Source organism: Orycteropus afer, unplaced genomic scaffold (assembly GCF_000298275.1).
Source record: "Orycteropus afer afer isolate SDZICR_OR568_19922 unplaced genomic scaffold, OryAfe1.0 scaffold00318, whole genome shotgun sequence".
NCBI classification, from domain to species: Eukaryota; Metazoa; Chordata; class Mammalia; order Tubulidentata; family Orycteropodidae; genus Orycteropus; species Orycteropus afer.
In genome coordinates, this window is record NW_006921905.1 from 4,077,963 (window position 1) to 4,104,662 (window position 26,700).

A 26,700-nucleotide genomic window follows, 5' to 3' on the forward strand; every position below is an offset into this window, starting at 1 on the left:
TTGAACCACCAGCCTTCTGGTTAGCAGTCAAATGCCTTAGGCACTATGCCACCAGAACTCCCATATATAAGTGTTTGTTGAATAAAATAAAAATTAATAGTGGGAATATTTTATAAGTAAGAAAACAACTCACATAATTTAGATAATTAATTTTGCATGTTTTTTATTAAGCAAGTACATTTATTGGATGTCAATGTTATCTTCAGAGTTTAATGAGAAGAAATTTGGTCCCTCCTAAGGGGTAAAAAAGATTTGCACATATTTCTACATGTTGGAATAGTTCTTATCTAGTAGCACCTATATCATGTCATAATTTTATATTATTTTAACTCATTAAGCAAACTTTTTAATGCAGTACAATTTTTCATGGTTTCCATGTTATTTCTGACCTTCAGTGGTTTAGCAAGGGGATTGTGTACTGGTGGAATGCATATGAATGGAGTAAGATTTCCCATAGTATATACTACTCTTAGAGCCTACTTATTGCCCAAGAAGAGTAATAGGTGGGCTTTGTCTTTGTTCCATGGTGTGACCATGCTAGAGAGTATTAGAGGATCTTGTCCAACCTCTCCCAAACCTCTTGTGGTCAAAAGTATCAGTCACTAAATGTTTGTAAAAGAAATTTATGTGTGTTGAGCACTCAGATATACAGTAGAAATTCCTAAGGTATAGTTTCACCTTGATAAATCAGTTATTTGTGTGGATATTTAGAATGGTATTTTTTTTTTTTATTAGGATTTGGGTGAAGATTTACAGAGTAAATTCACTTTTCATACAGCAGTTCACATATACTTTGTCTCATGTCATTGACCAAAATTTACAATGCAGCAGCTCCCCTCCCACTTCCTCCCCATAGTTACCTCCTCCCAGTGTCCATCCCTTCATACTCTTCTGCACCCTGAGCTATTTCCTGTGCATAAGCAGCCCTTCCTGCTCCCATGATTGTTCTCTCCAGGGCGTGTGTCTACTTGAGGTACATGTTTAACTCGCATGCCTGTACTTTGTTTGGCTGGAAACCACAGTTGTGGGTTCAATTCCAGACCTGAAGGGCAGCTAGGGGCCATAGTCTCAGTGGTTACACCAGGCTCCATTGGACCAGCAAACCTGGTCCCCACCTTCTTTTTTTTTTTTTTTTTGCCTCCAAATGATTTTGAGTTTTGTACCACATTGTTCTCCCTCTTTATGCAGGATCTCCTACATCCCTTCCAAGTGGATGGCAGTGGTAGCTGGGCACCATCTAGTTCTTCTGGTCTCATAGTTGTATAGGTTGCAGATCGGATGGTGTACCAGTCGCTAGGACTGATTGTTTCCATTAATTTTGGTTTTCTTCTTTCTTTAGAATGGTATTTTAATTTATTTTGACCTCTTGGAAGAATATGACCAGAATGCTGGATATATGAAGTCAGTAGTCAAATAGGATTCATGAGTAAGCATAAATTGTCTCAACACCACACATTTGTTTCCTGGGAAATGAATCATCTTTCTTCTTTGATTCCTGATTCTTAGGATCCCTTAGATTCCACAAAATCAGTGATTGTGATACGCTCTCTGGTGGCGGATGGTGTAGCAGAAAGAAGTGGAGAGCTTTTACCTGGAGACCGCTTGGTCTCAGTCAATGAACACTGTTTGGACAACACCACACTTGCTGAAGCTGTGGAAATATTGAAAGGTGTGCCGCCAGGCACTGTGCACCTTGGCATCTGTAAACCTTTGGTGGTAAGTGTTGAATGTTCTTAATATGAGAAGTCCTCATAGTGTAGGAGGAGCCCTGGTGGCATATTGGATAAGGCATTTGACTGTTAACCAAAAGGTTAGCAGTTCAAACCCACAAGTTGCTTTGTGGAAGGAAGATGGTATAATCTACTTCTGTAAAGATTTACAGCCTCAGAAACCCATTGGGCATCACTATGAGTAAGAATTGACTCGAAGGCAGTGATTTTGGTTTTGGAGTTTGTAACAGTGTAATCATTAAGAGCACAGATTTTGGATTTTGGATACAGATAAACCTGGACTTGGATCCTTGTTCCACTGCTTACTATCCATGTGACCTTGGTTAAGTTTCTAATCTCCCTGACTTACAAAATCAGAAAAAATAATGTCTGTCTCATATGGTTTTGAGGATTAAAGAAGATTATATTTCTTAAGTATTTAACACAATATTACATAAATGTAACTTGCTAGCATTACTACTCCTACTGCCACCACTTTTGCTATTTTGATGTTCATGTTTTTAGCAGACTTTACTTTCTTGTCATATTATTCATGATGTAAATTAAAATAAATATATTTATGCATTTTAACTTTCATTTGAGAATACATGAGTTGAGTGTGTGAGTTGAAATCAGTTAACCATATCATTTTATCTATATGGTAATGAGATTTTAATATGGTTTTCTTATCACCAAAATGCCTTGTAATATTTGCACCTACATGAAGTTGTCTTGAAGTAGTCCTATAGCTTAATCTTCTGTATTGGGACATATTACCGTGATGGCTGAAGGTCATGTTATGGGGCTGTTGAAGTTGCCTAATATAAAAAATACTGGATGATGAAAATTTTCAGATAATATTAAAATATTATTGAGGTCTTATTATATGTCAGTCAATATTTTAAACCTTTTTTTATGGAGTAACTATTTTAATCCTCATGAAAAGGACCCTCATGAGTCCATCAAGGCACAGAGAATTAAGCAACTTATCCAAGATCAGATGAGAAGTAAGGAGCAGAGTTGGAATACAAACCTAGCAAGGGGCTTTGGACTCTATGCTGTTAGTCATGATAAACATCCCTGTTTTAATATATTGTCACTTGTTCAAGTTGCAAGCCTGAAAGCCAGAGCATGGTGTAGTAGAGTGTTGGACTGGGTTCCAGGAAACCTGGTTTCTTTTCCCAGTTTCTCTATGAGTTAGCTCAGTGAATTTCATACTTAAAGATATATAATGTCTGTGAGAATCCCTGGGAAGATGGTTAAAATACTCTTTCCCAGTTTCCATCCTCAGAGATTCTGATTTAATTCAGCAATCTGTCTTGTCCACTCACCTATGTAATTCTGATGCAGAATTTTGTACATTGAGAAACATTATACTAGCAATTTGATCACTAGATGTGCAACTTTAATTTTCTAAGCCTATTTGTTCATTGCTAAAAAGACTAAATAAGACTAGAGAACTCCTAAGATTTTTCCTAGCTTTGAAATTCTTTTATTCTTAAAAATATATTAGCATACTAAAAGTTTATTTCTTTACATGTATATATATACATACACACGTACACATAGACACACACACAAATATATGTATATATGTATAAATAGGAATCAGGAAAGGGAGGGAATGACTGGAGACCACGAGAACAGCAGGATCCAGGTAAGGGGCAGAAGGCAGGCAAGGTCCCAGCCCCCTAGAGCCAGGAAAGGGAAGGAGTGGTTGGGGACCACAAAGTAGCAGGATCCAGGTAGGAATTAGGTAAGGGGAGGACAGAGAGGTTTCAAACAGCAAAGGGAGATAAACTTGTCTGTCAATTTGTCATCTTGTGGGCTTGCACATTGCTGTGAGGCTTGAGGCTGTGCCACCAGTGTTTCAAATGCCAGTAGAGTTACACGTGGTGCACAGGTTTCAACACAGCTTGCAGACTGAGATAGACTAGGAAGAAGGGAGAGGCCACCCATTTATCAAAGAATTGGCCAGGGAAAACCTTATGAATAGCAGAGAAACACTGTCTGATACATTACTGGGCAACTTTATGAACATATTGGAAACATTGCCCGACACAGTGCAGGAAGAGAAGTCCCTTGGGTTGGAAGGCACTCAGTGTAGGACTGGGAAACGGTTGCCTCATCAGAGTAGAACCAACCTTAATGATATGGATAAAGTAAATCTTTCAGGACCTCCATGTGATGATGTGGCATGACTCAAATTGAGGAGAAACAGCTGCAAACATCCATTAATAATCGGAACGTGGAATGTATGAAATAAGAATCTAGGAAAATTGGAAGTTGTCAGAAATGAAATGGAACGCATAAAGATTGATATCCTAGGCATTAGTGAGCTGAAATGGACCGTTTTTGGCCATTTTGAATCAGACAACCATATGTTCTACTATGCTGGGAATGACAATTTGAAGAGGAATGGCGTGGCATTCATCATCACAAAGTATGTTTCAAGATCTGTCCTGAAGTACAGTGCTGTCAGTGATAGCATAATATTCATACACCTACAAGGACAAGGAAGACCGATTAATACTACTATTACTTAAATTTATACACCCACTACCAAAGCCAAAGATGAGGAAATAGAAGATTTTTATCAACTTCTGCAGTCTGAAATTGACCGAACATGCAATCAAGATGTGTTGCTTATCACTAGTGGTTGGAATGCAAAAGTTGGAAACAAAGAAGAATCACTGGTAGTTGGAAAATTTGGCCTTGGTGACAGAAATGATGCTGGAAATTGCATGATAAATTTTTGCAAGACCAATGACTTACTCATTGCAAATATATTTTTTTCAACAACACAAACAACGGCTATACAGTCAACTTCACCAGATGGAGTACACAGGAATCAGATTGACTACATCTGTGGCAAGAGGAGATGGAAAAGCTAAATATCTTCAGCCAAAAAAAGGCCAGAAACTTATTGTGGAGCAGACCATCAACTGCTCATATGCAAGTTCAACTTGAAGTGGAAGACAATTAAAACAAGTCCACAAGGGCCAAAATATGACCTTGAATATATCTCTCCTGAATTTGGAGACCATCTAAAGAATAAATTTGATGCATTAAATACCAGTGACCGAAAACCAGAAGAGTTGTGGAAGGACATCAAGAGTCATACATGAAAAAAGCAAGAGTTCACTAAAAATATGAGAAAGGAAGAAAAGACCAAAATGGATGTCAGAAGAGACCCTGAAACTTGGCCTTGAGCGAAGAGTAGCTAAAGCAAATGGAAGAAATGACAAGATAAAGAGCTGAACAGAAGATTTCAAAGAGCAGCTCAAGCAGACAAAGCCAATTGCTATAATGAAATGCCACCAGCTGCTCCTCGGAAGGAAGGTTGGGCAATCCTACTTCCGTAGTGATACTGCCTCGGAAACCCAAGGAGGGGTCGCTATAAGTTGGGGCCAACTCGACGGCACATAACAACAACAACAACATAATGAAATGTGCAAAGATCTGGAGTTAGAAATCCAAAAGGGAAGAACACAATCAGCATTTTTCAAGCTTAAAGAACTGAGGAAAAAATATAAGCCTCAAGTTGCAATATTGAAAGAGTCTATGGGCAAAATGGGAGCTCTGGTAGTGTAGTGGCTAAGGCACTTGACTGCTAACCAGAAGGCTGGCGGTTCAAACCCACCAGCAACTCCTCGGAAGGAAGGTTGGGCAATCCTACTTCTGTAGTGATACTGCCTCGGAAACCCAAGGAGGGGTCACTATGAGTCAGGGCTGACTCAACGGCACATAACAACAACAACAAAATGGGCAAAATATTGAATGATGCAGGAAGCATCAAATAAAGATGGAAGGAATACACAGAGTTACTGCACCAAAAAGATCTTGTAGATCTTCATCCATTTCAGGAAGTGCCATATGTTCAAGAACCAATGGTATTGAAGGAAGAAGTTGAAGCTGCACTGAAGGAATTGGCAAAGAATAAGGTTCCAGGAATTGATGGAATACACTCTGAGATGTTTCAACAAGTGGATGCCCCGCTGGAGGCACTCACTTGGCTAAGCCAAGAGATTTGGAAGATATTTGGCCAACTGACAGGAAGAGATCCATATTCGTACCCATTCCAAAGAAAGGTGATCCCACAGAATGTGGAAATTATTGAACAATATCACACACAAGTAAAATCTTACTGAAGATAATTCAGAAATGATTGCAGCAGTATATTGACACAGAAATGCAAGCTGGATTCAGAAGAGGACGTGGAACGAGTGATATCATTGCTGATGTCAGAGGGATCTTGGCTTAAAGCAAAGAATACCAGAAAGATGTTTACTTATGTTTTATTGACTATGCAAAAGCATTTGATTGTGTGGATCATAACAAATTATGGATAACGTTGAGAAGAATGGGAATTCCAGAACACTTCATTGTACTCATGAGGAACCTGTACATAGACCAGGAGGCTGTCATCTGAACAGAAAAAGGGAACACTGAATGGTTTAAAATCAGGAAGGGAGTGCATCAGGTTTGTACCCTTTCACCATACTTATTCAATCTGTATGCTGAGCAAATAATCTAAGAAGCTGGACTATATGAAGAAGAGTGTGGCATCAGATTGGAAAAAGAATCATTCATGACCTGCGATATGTTGGTGACACAACTTTGCTTGCTGAAAGTGAGGATGACTTGAAGCACTTCCTTTTGAAGATTGAAGAATACAGTCTGCAGTATGGATTACATCTCTATATAAACAAAACAAAAATCCTACAACTGGACCTATAAGCAGCATTACGATAAATAGAGAATGATTGAAATTGTCAAAGATTTCACATTGCTTGGTTCTACAATCAACGCCAACGGAAGCAGCAGTCAGGATGTCAGATGATGTATAGCACTGAGCAAGTCAGCTGCAAAGAACTTCTTTCAAGTGCTGAAGAGCAAAGATGTCTCCTTGAGGAATAGGGTGCACCTGATACAAGCTATGGTATTTTCAGTCTTCTCATATGCATCTGAGAGCTGGACAGTGAATAAGGAAGACCAAAGAAGAATTGATGCTTTTGAGTTGTGGTATTGGTGAATAATGATGAAAGTACCATGGACTGCTAAAAGAACTAACAGGTCTGTCCTGGAGGAAGTGCAGCTGGAATGCTCCTTGGAGGCAAGAATGGCCAGACTTCGTCTCACATACTTTGGTCATGTTGTAAGAAGGGACCATTCCCTGGAGAAGGATGTCATGCTTGGTAAGGTGCAGGGTCGACAAAAGAGGGCAAGGCCCTCAACAAGTTGGACTGATAAAGTGGCAGCAGTGATGGGCTCAAGTATAGCACGAATCATGGAGCTGGTGCAGGACTGGGTGGTGTTCCATTCTGCTGTGCTTAGGGTTGCTATGAGTGTGAGATGACTCAATGACACCCAACAACCATAACAGCAATGTATAAGTAAACTGGTTTCTGTTGAGTCAGTTGTATTCATGGTGTCCTCATGTTACAGTAGAACTGTGCTCCATAGGATTTTTTGTTTTAATTTTTATTTTGAAAATATACACAACAAAACATTTGCTGATTCTACAATTTCTACATGTGTATTTGGCATCGATTACATTTCTCTTGTGGTGTAATCATTACCACTATACTTTTCTGCATTATTCTACCACCATCAACATAAACTCAGTGCCCCCTCAGCAAAAATTCCCTCTTTCCTCCTCCTTCCCTCTGGTAATCATTAATAATTGTTGGTTTCTCTAGTTTCTTATTTCATGTAAGTGAGATCACACAATGTTTGTCGTTTGCTACTGACTTATTTCACTCGGCATGATGTTTTCAGGGTCATCCATGTTGTAGCATACATTGGGACTTAATTTAATTTTATGGATAAGTATTCCACTCTGTAAGGAGCTCTGGTGGTACAGTGGTTAAAGCATTTGACTGCTAGCCAAGAGGTTGGTGGTTTAAACCCACCAGCCACTCCACAGGAGAAAGATAAGGCAGGTATTTGAAATGTTTAAAAATGCCATGTAGCTAAGGCAAGTTCTTTAAAATTTTTTATTTATTTTGTTGTTGTTCAGAATATACACAGCAGAACACATACTAATTCAACAGTTTCTACATGTACAATTACTAAGGCAAGTTCCTGATTCAAGAGTTGAGTTGTTATTGCATATTTGGTGTTTTACTGTTACTGTAAACAAAACAGATACCATGAGATGCTGAATTTGATTTTGGAACAAATTAAGGAGGAGAAAATTACTCATATTTTTTTATGAGTACCTTCTCTTCTTAGTATTTTGGTTGTTGCAGAAACTTTGTCTAGATTTTTCCTGATGATTATTTGGTGGATTATATGTGCTGCTAGAGGAAATACCGAACTCTTTATATTCCTGTAACTTAAACAACATGGCCTTTACCTTGAAGCCATTTTAAGAAGTTTCAGGCAGTTTAGAAAAGAGGACTCAGTACCAATAGGGTGTGGATCCTTTTACTGTTTCTGGCAGAAGTAGAATTACAGAAACCTCAAGAACCTGGAGCGTTACCCAGAGAGTGTTTTGGAACGTGATAATTGTGGGGTGGAATCTTGCCCAGGCTTCTTCCCTCCCTCAATGAGTCCAAGCCTGCCAGTATGCTTGGGAATGGAAGGCCAGTAAAGGGACAGAGAGAAAAGTCACTATCAAGACTTTTTACCACTAAGTAAGTGCTTCTTTCTTCAGCATCTGGGTTCTTTTAGCAAGATTGTTTATTAGCTGTAAATAGTGATGCAAGAAACCAGGCATAGATCTTTGATATTTTGCTCTGTCTCTGATGCTCCTTCTTTCTCTCTTTTTGTCTCTTTCTTGGTGCATTTGGTGACCACTTATGTAATTAACTAGTGTTTACTGAACATTTACTCAGACTCCACAGCAGAAGTGGTGGTACTCACTGCTGTCGAGTCGATTCGACTCATAGTGACCCCTCCCTGGGTTTCTGAGGTGGTATCTCTACAGAAGTAAATTGCCCAACCTTCCTTCTGAGGAGTGGCTGGAGGGTTTGAACTGCCAGCCTTCTGGTTAGCAGTCAAATGCCGTAAGCACTATGCCACCAGATGTTCTGAAGTGGGGGTAGAAAGTGTGACTCAGTAGAAACAAAGCCAGGAGGAGGAAAGACTATGAATTTATAACAGGCGAACATCTTAAACATTTAAAATACAAGAACATTAAGTCTTGTATTTTACAGATGGTATATACTATATAGATAATAACATTTTCTTAAGGAGCCCTAGTTAAGCTTTTGGCTAGTAACCAAAATGGTAGTGGTTCAGACATACCCAGTGGTTCTGTAGGAGAAAGACCTTGCTATCTGCTGCTATAAAGATTACAGTCTAGAAAAGCCTATGGTCCATTTCAGCTCTGTCATACGGGGTTGCCACGAGTAGAAATCGACTTGATGACATCAAACAACAACATTCCCATACTAATCAAGAATTTGATTTCTCTTTCCTACAAACTCCGATCTGAAAAATGAATGAACTAGCTTTAGAATCAGTATTGTATGTTGAGCACGGAGCTGACAATGGTGCTCTTAAGCCAAATGATTATGGGGTTTTGCTTAGTTCTCCATTCATTGGCTATGTGTCCTTATTTATTTAACCTCACCAACTCCTATCTTCCTCAACTATAAGATGGGGATCACAGGGCAAGGTGGTTGAGCACACACTCTAAAGCCAGATAGCCGGGGTCAAATTCTGCATGTGTAATTGATTAGTTATGTAACCTTGAACAAGTCATTGTGCCTACGTTTCCTTATCTGTCAAATAGGTTTAATAAGAGCACCTACCTCTGAGAGTTATTGTGAGGAGTGAATGAATTAATATATTTAAAGTGCTTGAATCTGTGCTTGAAACATAGACTGTAGTATATGAGTTTGCTATTTTTATACAGATATATAATTTTGATCCCATAGAATTGTTGTGAAGATAAAGTGTTCAACTAGACTGTGACATATAAAACCACAAAAAGCAAAGCTCACTGCTGTCATGTTGATTCCAACTCATAGCAACCCTATAGGACAGAGTAGAACTACCCCCAGAGGTCTTCCAAACTTGTAAATCTTTTTGGAAGCAGGCTACTACATCTTTCTCCCATGGAACAGCTGGTGGGTCCAAACTGCTGATCTTTCAGTTCGCAGCTGAGTACTTTAACCACACTGTGCACCAGGACTCCTTTCATAATGCTTAGTAATTACCAGTTGTGACATAACAGCAAGGATTCCTTTGTGAGTTAGTACTGTGCTGTAGTCTGGGGCTGAATTTGAGCTTGTATGCACCACGATAGATGCACCTGTTCTGACTGAGAGTGACTGCACTGAACAATGTTAAATATTTTAAATAATACCCTTATATTTGCTTATACAAGGAGCCCTGGTTGGCACAGTAGTTGAAAGGCTTGGCTGCTAACCAAGAAGTCAGCATTTTGAGCCCATCAGCAGTTCCATGGGAGAAAGATGTGACGTCTGCTTCTGCAAAGATGTACAGCCTTGAATCCCTATAGGGCAGTTCTACTCTATCCTATAGGGTCTCTATGAGTCGGAATTTGATTAGATGACAGTGGGTTTTTGGTTATACATTTTTACATATCTTAATATTAAAGTTTGTTCCTAGTAAAGTGATTTCCTTTTCTTTTAAGGAATAATTAAAAAAAGAAAGAAAGAAAGAAAAAGAAAAGAAAGACATTTGAGAAGCTCAGACCTGAATCTGACTTAGTTTTTAATTATTAAAGAAAATTATGTCTCAGTGAAACAAGTTACACAGATTTTCTTGTGTATTGGTACTTAATGTAAAGTTGTGAACTAATCTGAAAAGAGTTTAAAACAGAAATATTCTCTTGCTTATAACAACCATTTCTTTATTCAGGAAGATGAGGAAGAAGAAGAAGAAAGACACTGTATTTTACATTCAAACAATAATGAAGGCATGACTGAACTTTCAGGAACAAATCCTGATGCAAGTTCAGTTTTTATACTTGAAGCACCGAAGGTATTTAATTAAATATATTTGCCATGTGGAAGCTCTGTTGTGAGCTAAAGTTTCTATAAAAAATACAAAAGCTTGTCTCCATTGCCTTGACTAGATAGATACAAACTAAATATTCCTCCCTTTATTATTATTATTTTTAATGAAATCTTTTCTCTCCTGAATCACATTCCCTCTATAAATGACACAGACCAGATGCAAAGCATTTTCAAAAACAAACATACCTAACTACATTTTACTAGTCCTCAAAATTTTAGGATATAACAGATTTTTGAAACTAGATCTGTGTTTAAAATCTCTAGAAATGGAACTATGCCAAAGAATTTGATTTGAATACTCTCTAAAGAAAGAAGGTTATTTAGTAAAACCCTCCTTCATGTTTCAGTTTTAGAAAGCATATTTGGAAGGGTTTCCTTTTATTCTTAACATGAATTGTATTTATGTTGCTCTTTGCAGTTAAGAGTATGGTTTTGCTTTACTTGATAACAATTGTCCTGGCAGTATTTTTGTACATGTTGACAGTGCCTCACGTTGGTATGTATTCCTATAATATCTAGTATACTTTTTTACTATAGACATTTTTGTTGAAATTTCGTAACTGTATGGGATGTTCATAAATACCCTCTAACTACAATTTGTTTGCAATAACTGAATTGCAAAATTTGGTATATTTTGGTAAGTTTGATGTTAATTTTAAAAGCTTGATCACAATGATATTAAGCTGACAGTAAGGAAGCACTGGGGAGGAAGAGATTCATTCCAAGAATTTACTGGGTGGCACACATGGTTAAACACTCAACTACTAACGAAAGATTGACAGTTTGAACCTACCAGAGGCACCATGGGAGACAGGACTGGTGATCTATTTCTGAAAGATCACAACCATGTAAACCCTATGGAACAACTCTACTCTGCGCACGTGGGTTTATCATGAGTCAGAATCAACTGGATGGTACCTAACTAGTCACAACAGCAATACCTTACTGTGCTCAGGATCCAGAGATTCCCTGGGATTAGGTCATGGGCTCAGTAGATCCATACATTCATCCTGCATTATCCCAGAACTCAAAAATTTTCTGCACATGTACAGTTATTTAATTTCGGTTATAGGTATTCATTTAAAAACATACTATATTCATTTCTTTGGGTTATATATTTTCAATCTCAGATGAAAAAATATATTTCTACTATATGAGTATTTTACAAAAAAGTTTTTATACTCAAAGTGAAGTAATTGGGACACATTTCATTTATATTTAGTTTATAGAGAATACTTTTAGAACATTAGAACAGTCATAATTTCTAAGAAGTTACATATACTTGAGAATCCTGACCTTTTAAGTCTTTGCTTTCTTAAGTAATAGTATGAACACCTATATTTATGTACTTTTTCTATTAGGTGCATGAGTTAAATATTCATTGTAGCAGTTGAACAAAATTCCTGTTTCTGACCAAGAATTTTCAGATGGTTAATGTATAATGAGTCTTTTAGAATAATCATTTATTTACCTTGCCAAGGGCAATTTCTACCTTATTTTACTAGTTGTCCATTTCCTGAGTTGAGGATTGTGTGGAAGTGAGCTTACAGTTTTCATCTTTAATGGAAAGCTGTTTATTTTCAAACATCATTGACCTATAAGATTAGGACATTGTAGTATGTCAGTGTTTTAATTTTCCAGTTAATGTGTATATTGCAGCCTTGAGACAGGTGTGGTTTAAATTTTTTGCAACTTTTATTTATAGGAATTTAGAGATGAACCCCATTTTAAAGAAGAACTCGTGGATGAATCATTTCTAGATTTGGGAGAATCTTTTCAGTTGCAGCAAAAAGAGATTGCCAACAGCAAGGAAGCCTGGGAGATGGATGAATTTCTGCCTCCTAGATTGCAGGAAATGGGGGATGAAAGAGAAATGCTTGTGGATGAAGAATATGAGCTGTATCAAGATTGTTTGCAATCCGGGGAGTTATATGCCTCATCGCATGTTCAAGGGACAGCTCCCGTTCCCTCAGTGGAGGAACTTCCCTTTGGTTCACAGTGGTTACATGATAGTGAATCAACTAAGCCTCAAGAAGCAAGATCCATGATGGGTTTATATCCCCAGGAGACACAGCAGTACGGCTATAGCACTGAAAACATGGTAAGGGTGTTATAATCCTACCCTTTCCTCCCCCATCCCACATTTTATAGCTTTCAAAAACAAGCAAAGTTTAATGAGTCTTTTTATATAGGCAGCCTCCAGATTATGAACAAGTTCTGTTCTGTCTGTCTTTAACTCAAATTTGTATGTAAGTTGGAACAAGTAGGTAGACTTCGTATCTAATGTCAGTCAAATGTTTGTCTTAGCGTAGTATAGTATATAGTGTACCTTGCTATGCACAAAAATCATTAAAGGAACACTTCAAGAGACACTGAAATATATTTAACATAATACAGTAATAATAATGTTTTGATGCCTGTCACAAAGCAGCACTCGTTTGTTATTATGAACCATTATATGTACCCCATATTTTTAATATTGTAGGCTTTATGGAGGTTGGTTCATAACTACAGTTTGTTTGTAAATCGGATGTTTGTAACCTGGGGACTGCCTGTGAATATTGTTTTGAAGATGTACTGGGTGGCATGTGGCATAGGTATGGAGCCTTGGTAAATGTAAGCTGGTATTTTCTGTGCTATTACACAGCTTCTCATTGGAGTAAGTGAACTGCAGTTGCCTTGCTTTTTTAGGGATGTATTTTCTCTAATTAGTCATTTCAAGGAAGAGTTCTTTTGCTTTTTGTGATTTATTTATTTATTTTTAAATCTCCTTAGGGAGACACAGCTGCACATTTCTTACATAGCGTGTATATCATGGAAAATTAAGGCAAAATTGATTTAATTAAAAAACGTTGTTTATATCTTGGTGTCATCCACACTGTTTCCTGTATTGTATGTATTCTATTCTAGCAAATTACCTTTTCAATGGGGTAGTGGCTATTTGCAACTTGACAGGAAAGCATTGTATTTTCTTAGGTTTGCCCTTTCTACATCACTAATAAACTTTTTTCCTTATAAAATTATAGTTGACCAGTCAACAGTTGGAATCTTGCATTAGGGACATTATTTTTAGTGTTTTTTTTTTTTCATTTTTCTTTGTTTCCTACCCTGAATAAACTTTAGATGAAGGAAAAGAAACTATTATATAGGAATGTTTTTTTAAAAAAGGGCAGCTTAGTTATATGTTCAGGTGTAGTATGGTGCTCCCTGTGCTGTGGTTGGCAGCTTCCCTGTAGTGATGTGCCCTCATTTATTTCTCACAGGGCAGATAGAGGTGATTTCTTTCTTTGCCTCACTCAGACCTTCTCTCCTGTTCACCTTTCTGCATAAATTTGTGGGGCTCTCTGCTATGCAAAAAGAGCTCTGGTGGTGTATTGACTAAGGTATTTGGCTGTTAACCAAACGGTCAGTAGTTTGAACCCACCAATTGCTCCATGGAAGAAAGATGGGGCAGTCTGCTTCCATAAAGATTTACAGCCTTGGAAACCCAAATAAGGGTCACTATGAGTCGGAATCAACTTGATGGCAGTGAGTTTGTTTTGTCAGTCTGCTGTGCAAAGCACTAATGGTACATTTAAGAGACCCCAGAACATTCCCCATGATGGAGGACTCTGGACAGCCTATCAGAAAGAGGATATTTTGGGAATATGTGAATGATGTCTGGATATGGGAAGAGCTGCCACAGAATGTCTGGTGTGTGCTGCCATTGACATTTGTGTTTTATATCTTTGCCAGCCCCACTCCTGTATCTCTAAATGCTCAACCCCAAGCAGAATATTCAGTTACATGGAGCAAACTAGGATTACATATTGCCAGATATTCATAAATACTTACAGTGTGACTGTTGTCCTCTATAAAAAGAAAATTTCCTACTTATCCAAATATAAAGCAATCTGAAATATGGCCCATATTAATATATAAACTTCCAGGGATATAGATGAAATAGTCAAATATTATATAGACATAATATTTATGCTGTGGGAGCTCTGGTGGCATAGTGCCTAAGACATTTGACTGCTAACCAGAAGGCTGGCAGTTCAAACCCACCAGCCACTCCTTGGAAGGAAAGTTGGGCAGTCTATTTCCATAGAGATTCTGCCTCGGAAACCCAAGGAGGGGTCGCTATGAGTCCGATCCGACTTGATGGCACATAACAACAACAACATTTATGCTATAAACTTAGTCAAACATTTATTTATATATATTTTAATTATATTTATATTTATTATAGTTCTAAGATAATTTGCTCTCTTGCTGGCGTTCTTTCCCTTTCTCAGGTTAAATTTTTTTTTTTTTTCGTTTTTTAAATTATGATTTGGGTGAAAGTTTACAGAGCAAATTTCATTTTCCATTCAACAGTTCAAGCACATTTTCTTTTGTGAAATTGATTGCAATTCCCACAATGTAACAGTTCTTTTCCCACTTCCTCCCTGTGATTACCTTTTGCCTTTGGAGGTTTCACCAGTCTCTATTAGACCAGTGAGCCTGGTCTGTTTTATGATTTTGAGTTTTCTTCCACGATAATCTCCCACTCTGTCCAGGATCTCCAATTTTGATCCCTTTCTGAGTGTTTGGCAGGTGTAGCCAGGCACCATTTTGTTCTTCTAGTCTCAAGGTCTGAGATTCCCATGGTCCACTAGTCCCTTGGACTCATTGTTTCCATGTGCCTTTGATTTTCTTCACTCCTCTTTGTTCAGGATGAGGAGAGGCCAATTGTTGCACCTTAGATAGCCTCTTGCAAGCTTTTATGACCCTAGTTGCCGCTCATGGCTGCTTGGAAGCTTTTAAGACCTCAGTTGCCACTCACTAAAGTAGAATGTAGAACAATGTTTTTTATGTAGTTTGTTATGCCAATTGAGCTTAATGTCCCCTGCAACCTCTGTCCAAGCCCGAGAGCCCAGAGACTCACTCCTTCAAAGTGTTTGGCTGTGGCTAAGAAGTTATAACTTTGCCCCCTGTTGTTAGCTCTGTTATAAATATGAACATTCTTACAGCACATACAAATACGTACATAGAGATAATCTCTGCCAAACTTAAATTTTCCCTTTTGTCTACACATACCCGATCATTTTGCCTGTCTACCTGTGTATCTACCCATAGATTAATGTCAAACGTTCATATGTTAAAATGTCTAAAATATTAATTTTTTGCCTATTCACACATTTAATGTAATTTTATTCAAATTCTTTCAATACATATTTAGTGTCAGTGTCTATATTATTGCTGGAATCACTTTTAATGATCATTCTGTACAACTCTCTAAATACTTCACCTTCATTTTCATCTAGAGTGTTTGAAATACAGCAATTTTTGAATCCATACTGTCACTCAAAATTTTATCCTGATCTTAAGTACTCATTTGCATAACATTAGTTTTTTTTTCAATTCCCTTATGAGGTTATATTCACAATGTAACCACTTACTCTATTGTTTGTAAAAGTGCTCTTTAAAAGACTTGTTTATAACAACATTCAATGCTTGCAATTTGAAAGATGTGCATCCTAATTACTAAATCTGTTTTAAATTTCCCAGCTTCCTTCTTTTTATTTTCCATTACTGATTCTGTGAGATAACCTCAATGGGCTCTCCATACTGGCACTCATTAAGATTGTTTCAGTCCTAATGTGTCTTGCTTAACCTGTATTTTACTTTTTAAAAATAATTATATGTTCTTGCTCGGGACATTAATTCTTTATCTACTTTCCCCCTACCCCACAATGATGACAGTTATACACACTTAGTTGCATATGATCAGGAGAAGCTTGGATCTGCATTTCCCCTCCTTTCCTTACTGATGAAGGAGGCCCTGGGTGGTGTAAATGGTGATGTGCTAGACTACTAGCCGAAAGGTTGAGGTTGGAATCTACAAGAGGTGCCTTGGGAGACAAGTCTGATGATCTACTTCTGAAAGGTCACAGCCTTCAAAACCCTATGGAGCAGTTCTACTCTGCACACATGGGGTCTCTATGAGTTGTAATCAACTCATTGACAACCTACAAGAACACCAATACTGATGGACCCCTAGAAGAGTAATTCATTATCTAATAACAATGGATTTTAAAAATGCTTTCGCAAATATGGAACTCCCAATATATTTCTCTTTAGAGTGTCTCTTCCAGAAGAATACAGGAACATCACCTCTGTCTTTGTTGAAAGCTATTTGCAACTGCAGATATAGCTGTATATATGGAGTGCAAATAGTACCCAAATACTTCAAGTTTCTCTAACATCCTCACATCCCATTTTAGTTAAAGAGTGAAGCCATGAAGAAGTATAGATCTGGTTCTTTTGGCCTGAGGATTATTTTCCTGGAAATGAATGTATGTTGTTATTTTCTTCTCTATTTAGGGAGGAGGAAGGAAAAAAAAAAAAAAAACTGACCTCATATTTCTAAAGATCTAACCTTTCATACCCACTATCTTGAAATCCTGTATTCAGGTATCAGTTCTCTTGCTTTTCAGTTTCATGACTGCCATTATCTTTTTCTTAATGTCCAAATGGCCCAAAAATCACTGTAAAATTTCTTCTTAAGTCCTTGTAGTTGTTGTGTGTCGTCGAGTTGATTTTGAATCATAGCAACTCTACATGACAGAGTCGAACTGCCCCATAAAGTTTGCTAGGCTATAATCTTTATGGGAAAAGATTGCCATGTATTTCTCCTGTGGAGCCGTTGGTGGCTTGAACTACCAGCCTTTTAGTTAGCAGCCAAGTGCTTTACTTTTGGGCCATCAGGGCTTTTTCCTGGTAAAGTACCTACTGCCTGTCATTTCTTCCATACTCTCCTTTCTAAGAAAAAGTTTTTGTGTATTTTATCCTAGACAAGAATAGTTCTGTCTTCTGTCTTAACCATATTTAATATTTGAGTTACATTGTACCTTCTCTAGGTCTCATTAGGTACCTCATAGAGTTACATACTTAGCTATATTCATAATACACTTGGAAAAAACTAGCATTGTTTGGTTCCTAAGAGGTTCTTCTCTTTATCATTGAAGTCCAAACAATATAACTTTATAAAAATTCCTGAAACATTATAATAGATAAAATACATTTTTGTTTTGAACAACTTTAATTTCTAATAGAGAACATAGTGTTACTCACCTGAAAGGAATTTTGGTATATCCATATTGTGAATATAAAAAACTCAAAAAACCAAACTCACTGCCATTGAGTCAGTTCCAACTCATAGTGACCCCTTTGGGTTTCTGAGGCAATAAATCTTTATGTAAGTATATTGCCTAGTCATCCTTCCACGGAGTAGCTAGTGGGTTTGAACCTCCAACCTTCTGATTAGCAGTCAGATGACTTAGGCACTACACCACCAGAATATCATTTAATTTATTCTTGTAAAGTCTTTTGAAATATTGTAATAAAATACTTAAGTGATACTTGTATATTCCAGAAGATAGTAACTTTGAAGAAAAAAAATTCTGTATAAATGAGGAGGACGTGAGAAAAGTACAATATGTTATGCATAGTGCTTATCTTGTGTGACTAGGTTTTCACCAAATAGTGCTAAGGAAAACATGGCTTAGAGATACAAAAATTCACTGTGTGCTTCCAGGTCAGCAGTTCTTTAAAGTGTAGACATCAAAGCCACATAACCCAGGAGGTAGGGTGCATCAACAATTGACCTTGCTTGACCTGATAAATCTTTATTCTTTTACCTTGCTAAATGTTTATTTAAATCCACTTATTAATGTCTATAAGACAAGTTCTTAAAAAAAAAACCAGTGTTTGAAAAAAGTAGAGTATGCTAGCCTGTACTCTTGCAGATATTAAGTTTCCAGCATTTGTTACTACTTACTACACAGTATAAACCGTTACTTGAGAATGCTTGTTTGCAGAGCCAGTTTTCCACTATGCTTATTATCTGGTTTGAACAGCACTGCATTTTCAGTACTAATGCATTTCTATTTTTCTTCCTCTCAAGATGAAAGAAAATTTTGGCATTGATTCCTTATCCTCCATAACCTCAACTGAAGGCAACAGTCAACAAGGCAGATTTGATGATCTGGAAAATCTTAATTCATTAACTAAAAGCAATCTGGATTTAGGTTTGTGGTTTTTTTAATTTCCCATAAACACAAATTACATTATTTTGCATTCCTTCTGTTTTATTTTTGCATACAATGAATTTCATAGTCACATTTTCATTTGTTCTGATGTTTTAAATTTAAATCTACTTATTAATTAACTGAATACCTGGAAGATTAAACATGGCTTTTATTTCACCTTAGAACTTTCAGATTCTGTTTCCAGAGAGGGGTGCATTTTCTCTGACTCATTTTGCTTTTTATGAACATGGATGGAAAATAAAACTAGTATCTTACACTAAATCTGAAATAAGTCTCTACTAATATATATTAAAATCTCTGATGCTATTAAGTAATATTGTTGGCTCATTGAATGGGGCTGTGAAATATTAATAAAGAGAGGCATATTTTAAACATTCATGAAACATTTTTATAGCCATATATTATGGTCAATTTTGATACATTAATAACTTAGTTTCCATTAAAGAATTCAAAAAGTATAGTGCCTTTCCCTGCCTCTCCACCCTCCCAAATATTGATTCTTATATATCCCTGAAAGCTGCACTTTAAAAAATAATTCTCCTTCATCTAACACTGCAATATCAAATGTTGTTACAGTATTAACATCACCAGGTGAGAATGTGAAATTCTTTCCTGGTGCTGGGATTTATAGAGCCATTGTTCAGGATTTATGCTGCCCTTCACCTATTGTGACTGCTTATAGGAGAAGTCTTTCTCTGTGGGCATTTCGCCTGTTGTATGGTAATATGTTTAAAGGGGAGAGAGAGCTATAGAAAGTGATGTAACAATTTTAGGTGAGTCCAGAATTCTGTTAAATAAAATCTGAAGAATGGAATCCTTAGTGGTAAAGATGGAAGATTCCTATTAGATAAAAATACTTCTCAGGTCACTGGGGATCAGAACAGAGCATGGATAGTTAATTTTGAATATCTAAGATTAGATCAGTCTATCCAGTTTTTCTCAATCTGTAACATACTGTGACTTCCAAAAACTCCTGGTACTCTATGTATGTATGTGTTTATTTATACTCACTGCCGTTGAGTCAGATCCGACTCATAGCAACCCCTCCTTGGGTTTCTAAGGCAGTATCACTATGGAAGTAGATTGTCCAACCTTCCTTCCAAGGAGTGACTGGTGGGTTTGAACTGCCAGCCTTCTGGTTAGCAGTCAATACCTGTATTTAATTCCTTACATTTCTACAGTTTTTAGATATACTAAATACTTGGAGAAAGTTTACTGCACAAATGAATGAATGAACAAATCAATGAATGAATAGACTGTATCTATTGATACATGGATAATTTATCACAGAGTTTTCTCAGTCTCAGCACCAGTTTAGATCCAATGATTCTTTTGTATGCTGGGCTGACCTGTGCATTGTAGGATGTTTAGCAGTACCCTTGGCTTCTAATCATTGATGGCAGTCGTACCTCTTCTCCAAGTTGTGACAATCAAAAATATTTCCAGATTGCCAAGTGTCCCCTGGGAACAAAATCACTCCTGGTTGAGAACCACTGCTTTATAATATGAGGATTGAAAGGAACACATTAAATATATATGGGGTAGGTGTTGGCAGGGAGAAGCAGTGAAGTTGGGAGGAAAATGGAGAAAGGGATATTCTCACAGGATCATCTAGTCTCCCTCTGAGCCTGGCTCTCTGTATTGTCTAAGTGACTCCAAAGTTACTTCCTTTGCCTTCTTGATGCCTTAATCTATTACTTTGTGAGGTGCTGGAGATTTACTTTTAGGGATTATAGTTTTTGAAATGAAGCTGAACTTCTAGATGTTAGACTTGTCCTCAGTAGAATAACATTCATAACTATTTGCTTTCAGGGAAATTTCTTGAGAGCCCCCAGAATGCTATGTGCCAAGCATGAGTAGATTAGTGCTAACCAGGAGTAGGCTGAAAAATTATTATTATAGATTTTAGCAACATACGTATTGAGTTAGTTCTACTCAGAATTTTTTTTTGCTCTTTGATCCTTGTCCAGTAAAGGTCAGGCTTTACTTCAGCCCCACGATTCTCTCTGAACTAAATAGTTAACCTGCTATGTTGTCAGGCATGCCCCCAGGCTTCACCAAAGCCTTCCATTTCCTTAACTGTAGGATGAAGGACTTGGGCCTAGTTATTCTCTAAGAATTCTTTTAAATCTTTATTTCTCTGACTATTTTATTAGTAACAGATAAGCTTAATCAGATTTATCTATAGACAAATTAATAAAATTTTTTTTTTGTAAACTGTGTTAAGAGCTATTCTGGCTGGACCTTACGGTTAATTTATAATTATACATTATTCTCAAATAGTTTATAGTCCACATGGGTCACTAAACAAAATCTATAAATTAGCATGTTAAGTAATGTAAAGCATACATGATAAATTCCAAATGAGTAGTACATTTCCTTTTTAGAAGTAGAGGGGACAAAATATATTCCCAGTCTTCCCTAAATTGTGCTGCTGGAATTAGACCAGTGTCTGTCATTGCACTAGAAATTATATGCACATATTCATTTGTGTGCCTGCTTCTTAGTATAAACAAAGCTTTGGGAAGGCATGGATTGTATCTGGCTATGTTATCATAGTAGGTGTGACAGAAATATTAGTTGAATGAGAAATAATGCTTCTCATGGATTCATGTTATTCAACAGCAGATCTCGATGGCACATAACAACAACAACAACAAGAGATCAACTTAATACTTTTTTTTCCTCCCAGTTTCTAATTTGTACAACCTAATCTTTTTGGTACTTGAATTACTTTTGACTTTATTTTGTTTGCCATTCCATTCTTGTTTAAACCTTTTGAAAAATATCCCCATTCCTTTCATGTACGCACTAACTTCTGTTTATCTAGGAAATTTTTTTTTGTAACATACCTATTTTTCTTTTCTAACCTCTCTATGTCCTTCTTATGACCATTACCTAACAATTGCAGAGGCCCTCCAGGACTTGATTTGTTTTCTGGGCTCCTTACTACTGTGGTGTTCTTGCTGAATAGCTCTGTAAAGTGTAACTGTGTCCAGGAAGTGTGGGGGATGAGAGTTGTGTGCCTAAGCATTGACAAGGGTCTGTGCTGTCTTTGTGTGGGACAGGTAATAAAATATTTGAACAAACTTTAGCAAGCTATGAATCCAGTGTTATAATTAACAGGCTGCTTTTTAAAAATTTTTAAATTTTTATTTTATTTATTTTTATTGTGATTTGGGTGGAAGTTTACAGAGCAAATTTACTTTTCATACACACACTTCGTCTCATGACATTGACTACAATTTACCCCAGTGCAACAGCTCCCCTCCCACTCCCTCTGGATAGTTACATCTTCCCTGTGTCCATCCCTCCATGCACTCCTGCCCCCCTGAAGTGTCTCCTTGTGCATAAACAGCCCTTCTTTCTCCCATGATTGTTCTCTCCAAGGAGTGTATCTACCTCAGGTAAGTATTCAACTCCTATGCCTGTCTTTTGTTTGGCTGTAAGTCACAGGTGTGTGTTCAGTTCCAGACCTGAAGAGCAGCTAGGGGCCATTGTCTCAATGGTTTCACCAGGCTCTATCAGACCAGCAAACCTGGTCCTAACAGGCTGATTTTACTAACATATTTACTAAAGATTTATGTCTCTTCATGTGTAAAATATATTCACCCTATCCCAACATCCTCAGATGTCTTAACTCATTACACCATCAATTCAAGTCTACAGTCTTACCTAAATTGCTTCAGCTCAAAGATCCCAAATCTCATCTAAATCAGGTATAGGTGAGACTCTGGATATGATCCACTCTGGGGCAAAATTCCTCTCCTGTGGACTCCAAAAACTAGAAAATAACTCTTCTGCTCCCAAAATACAATGATGGGATGACATTTTATAACAGAAATAGACATTCCTATTACAAAAAGTGGAAAGTTGAGTAAGAAAGGATTCATCAGCCCCAAGCAATGTCTAAAGCAAACCAGGCTGCTCCATTAGGTTTTAAGGCCTGGGAATAATCCTCTGTGACTTTAGGCTCTTCTCCGAGTCCAAGGTTTTGCCCTTAAATTCATCCTTCCTTTTTCTTAAAAGGCTAGCACATGTTTGCTGAGTATTTTTACCAGCCTGTTTCCTGCATGTAATATTTTCAGAGTCTGACAGCCTTCCTTCATTTCATTCTGTCTGCCCTCTTCAGTCCAAGTTGGCAGTGTTTCTGCTGGTATAACATTCTCCCAAACCTAATGGATCTCCCATGTATGCTACAAACGTTCACTCTGTTAGCCAGAAGAGTCCTTCACAGACCTATGCTGCATTATTCCATCTTTCTTTTCTGGCTTGAGATCATTGAGAGAATTTATGAACCACATCCATAATTTCTTCAAAAAATCCTTTGTTTGATTGAATACCTTGAACTTTTGATCCTTGTAATGCATTAGTAAAAGTTTGTACAGCATCCCCCTTGTTTTTTTTCATCACAGCATACAATTAAACTGATTTTTGGCATCTTTGGCAGTCTGTATACAGAAAGTCCCCAATTTATGACATGTTTGAGTTATGATGAACCTACCACCATCTGTGTTTTTTTGGGGGGGGCTATATCTTATTGTGGACTACAGTGTTACAGTGCTGATGTTATCATTCTCAGATGTTCATATTATGCTTTTTCAAAATTCTTCCAGCCTATTCTCTTACCCCATTCCAAAGACACTTATACATTTTTAAAATTTTTCGCAGCAGCTTCCTATAGCTTCCTTTAGCTGCTGCAACAAATTACCACAAACTTGGTGACTTAAACAATACATACTTATTATTCTGCAATTCTGGATTGTGATTGAATGTTGAGTAGCTAAAGTGAATGGAAGAAATGATGAAATAAAAGAGCTGAACAGATGTCAAAGGGCTGCTCGAGAAGACAAAGTATTATATTGAAATGTTCGAAGACCTGGAATAGGAAAGCCAAAAGAGAGAACACGCTTTGCTAAAAGAACTGAAGAAAAAATTCAAGTCTCAAATTGCAATATTGAAGGATTCTGTGTGCAAAATATTGAATGGTACAGGAAACCTCAGAAGAAGATGGAAGGAATACACAAAATCACTATATCAAAAAGAATTGGTTGGTGTTCAGTTATTTCAGGAGGGGAGGTAGCATATGATCAAGAACCAATAGTATTTGAGAAAGAAGTCCAAGTTGCACTGAAGCCATTGGCAAAAAACAAGGCTTGAGGAATTGACAGAATACCCATTGAAATTTTTCAACAAACGGACGCAACACTGGAGGTGCTTACTTATTTATGCCAAGAAATTTGGAAGACAGCTACCTGGCCAATCAACTGTAAGAGATCGATATTTTTGCCTATTCCAAAGTATTGTGGTCCAGCAGAATGTGGAAATTATTGAACAGTATCATTAATATCACATGTAAATAAAATTATGCTGAAGAAAATTCAAAAACAATTGCAGCAGTATATTGACGGAGAACTGCCAGAAACACAAGCTAGATTCAGAAGAGTATGTAGACTGAGTGATATCATTGCTGATGTCAGATGGATCTTGGCTGAAAGTAAAGAATACCAGAAAGCTGTTTACTTGTGTTTTATTTACTATGCAAAGACATTTGACTATGGGCATCATAACAAATTATAGATAACATTGAGAATAAGGGGAATTCCAGAGCACTTAATTGTGCTCATGAAGAACCTGTATGTAGACCAAGAGGCTATCATTCAAAAAGAACAAGGGGATACTGCATGGTTTAAAATCAAGAAGGGTGTATTGATAAGTATTGATTTGAGTGAAAGGAAAGGAAAGGAAGTGAGTGACCAACACAGTAGCAGTAAAGAAAAAGAAGAGCTACACAAGAAGTACAGATTACAAAGATAAATACTTTTCATACATGTTACTACATTGTCAGTAATAACACACATTAATCTGCAGGTAGATACATATGTAGACAGATTGAATGATCAGATGTGTCTAGGCAAAAGGGAATATACCCCTGCCCATATAAGTTTGACAAATGCTGTTTCTGTATACATATTTATATGTGCCATAAGACTGTCCTTATATATAACAGAGCTAATGGGGCAAAATTATGATAACTTCTTAGCCATGGCCAACCATCCTGAGGAAGTGAGTGGTTGGGCTGTGGGTTTGAGACTTTGGTTGCAGGGGACATCAAGTTCCATTGGTGTAACATACTACACAAAAACATTGTTCTGCATCCTACTTTGCGGAGTGGCGACTGGGGTCTTAAAAGGTCACACACGGCCATGTATGATGAAACAATTGGTCTTTGCTTATCTGGAGCAAAGGAAAATGAAGAAAATCAAGGACTCATGGAAAAAATTAGTCCAAGGGTCTGGTGGACAATGCAGACCTCAACCTACACAACCCTGAGACCTGAAGAACTAGATGGTACCCAGCTACCACCGTCAACCACTTAGAAAGGGATCAGTATAAGAGATCCAGGATACAGTGGGAGAAAAATATGGAACAACACTCGAAATTGTAAATAAGACCAGGCTTACTGGTTTGATAGAGACTGGTGAAACCCCCAAGACTGTGTCCCTGAGTCACCTTTTGGGCCTGGAATTGAACTCATTTCTGTGGCTTCCAGCCAAACAATAGACAGGCATATAAGGTGAACATTTACACCAGTAGGTACAGTCCCTAGAGGGCAGTGTTTACATAGGGAGATAGCTCAGAAGGCAGGAATACATAGGAAAGAAGGACACAGGGAAAAGGTAACCACAAGGAGGAAGTGGAAAGAGAGTTGTTGTATTATGGGCATTGCAATCAGTGTCATGAAACAAATATGTATGAACTATTATATGGAAAACAAATTTGCTCTGTAAACTTTCAACCAAATTACACTTTTTAAAAAAAATTCTGGAAGAGTGTGCATCAGGGTATCCTTTCACCATACTTACTCAGTCTGTATGCTGTGCAAATAATCCAAGAAGCTGGACTATATGAAGAGGAGCACAGCATCAAAATTGGAGGAAGACTCATTAATAAGCTGCAATATGCAGGTGACAAGGTTGCTTGCTGGAAATGAAGAGGACTTGAAGCACTTATTGATGAAGATCAAAGACTACAGTCTTCAGTATGGATTACATCTCAACATAAAGAAAACAAAAATCCTCACAGTTGGATCAATAAGCAACATCATGATAAATGGAGCAAAGAGTGAAGTTGTCAAAGATTTCGTTTTACTTGGATCCACAATGCCCATGGAAGCAGTAGTCAAGAAATCAGACGTTGTAGTGTGCTAGTTAAATCTGCTGCAAAAGACCTCTTTAAAGTGTTAAAGAGTAAAGATCTCACTTTGAAGACTAAGGTACACCCAACCCAAGCCATGGTATTTTCAGTTGCCTTGTATGCATGTAAAAACTGGACAGTGAATAAGGAATACTGAAGAAGAGTTGATGCTTGTGAGTTGTGGTGTTGGTGAAAAATACAGAAAGTACCATGGACTTCCAGACAACTAACATCTGTCCTGGAAGAAGTGCAGCTAGAATGCTCCTTAGAAATTAAAATGGCAAGACTTTATCTCACCAACTTTGGTCATGTTGTCAGAAGGGACCTTGCAGAAGGATATCATGCTTGGCAAAATGGAGCATCAGTGAAGAAGGAGAAGACCCTCAATGAAATGGATTGACACAGTGTCTGCTACAATAGGCTCAAGCATAGCAAAGACTGTGAGGATGATGCATGACCAGGCAATGTTTCTTTTTGTTGTACATGGGGTCACTGTGACTTGGAGCTGACTAAATGGCACCCAATAAAGACAACAACATAGTTCTGAAAGTTAATATCCAACATCACTTTTACTGGCCTGAACTCAAGGGTTGTGTTCCATTGTTGTTGTTGTTATGTGCCATTGAGTCGGACCCGACTCATAGCAACCCCTCCTTGGGTTTCTGAGGTGGTATTATACAGAAGTAGATTGCCCAACCTTCCTTCCAAGGAGTGGCTGGTGGG

The 26,700-nt window shown here is 37.5% G+C and overlaps 1 protein-coding gene across 1 annotated transcript in view; it reads left to right on the top strand.

Annotated features, from left to right (window-relative positions):
• The window catches only part of LOC103206462 (inaD-like protein), a gene marked incomplete at its 3' end in the record, with an annotated part of 197,884 nt that overhangs the window by 126,527 nt on the left and 44,657 nt on the right, over nt 1-26,700 (top strand). The window contains exons 17-20 of the mRNA XM_007951916.2: nt 1,507-1,716; nt 10,548-10,670; nt 12,411-12,806; nt 18,636-18,759. Coding sequence (XP_007950107.1) covers nt 1,507-1,716; nt 10,548-10,670; nt 12,411-12,806; nt 18,636-18,759 — 853 coding nt within the window. The remainder of the gene's footprint in view (nt 1-1,506; nt 1,717-10,547; nt 10,671-12,410; nt 12,807-18,635; nt 18,760-26,700) is intronic.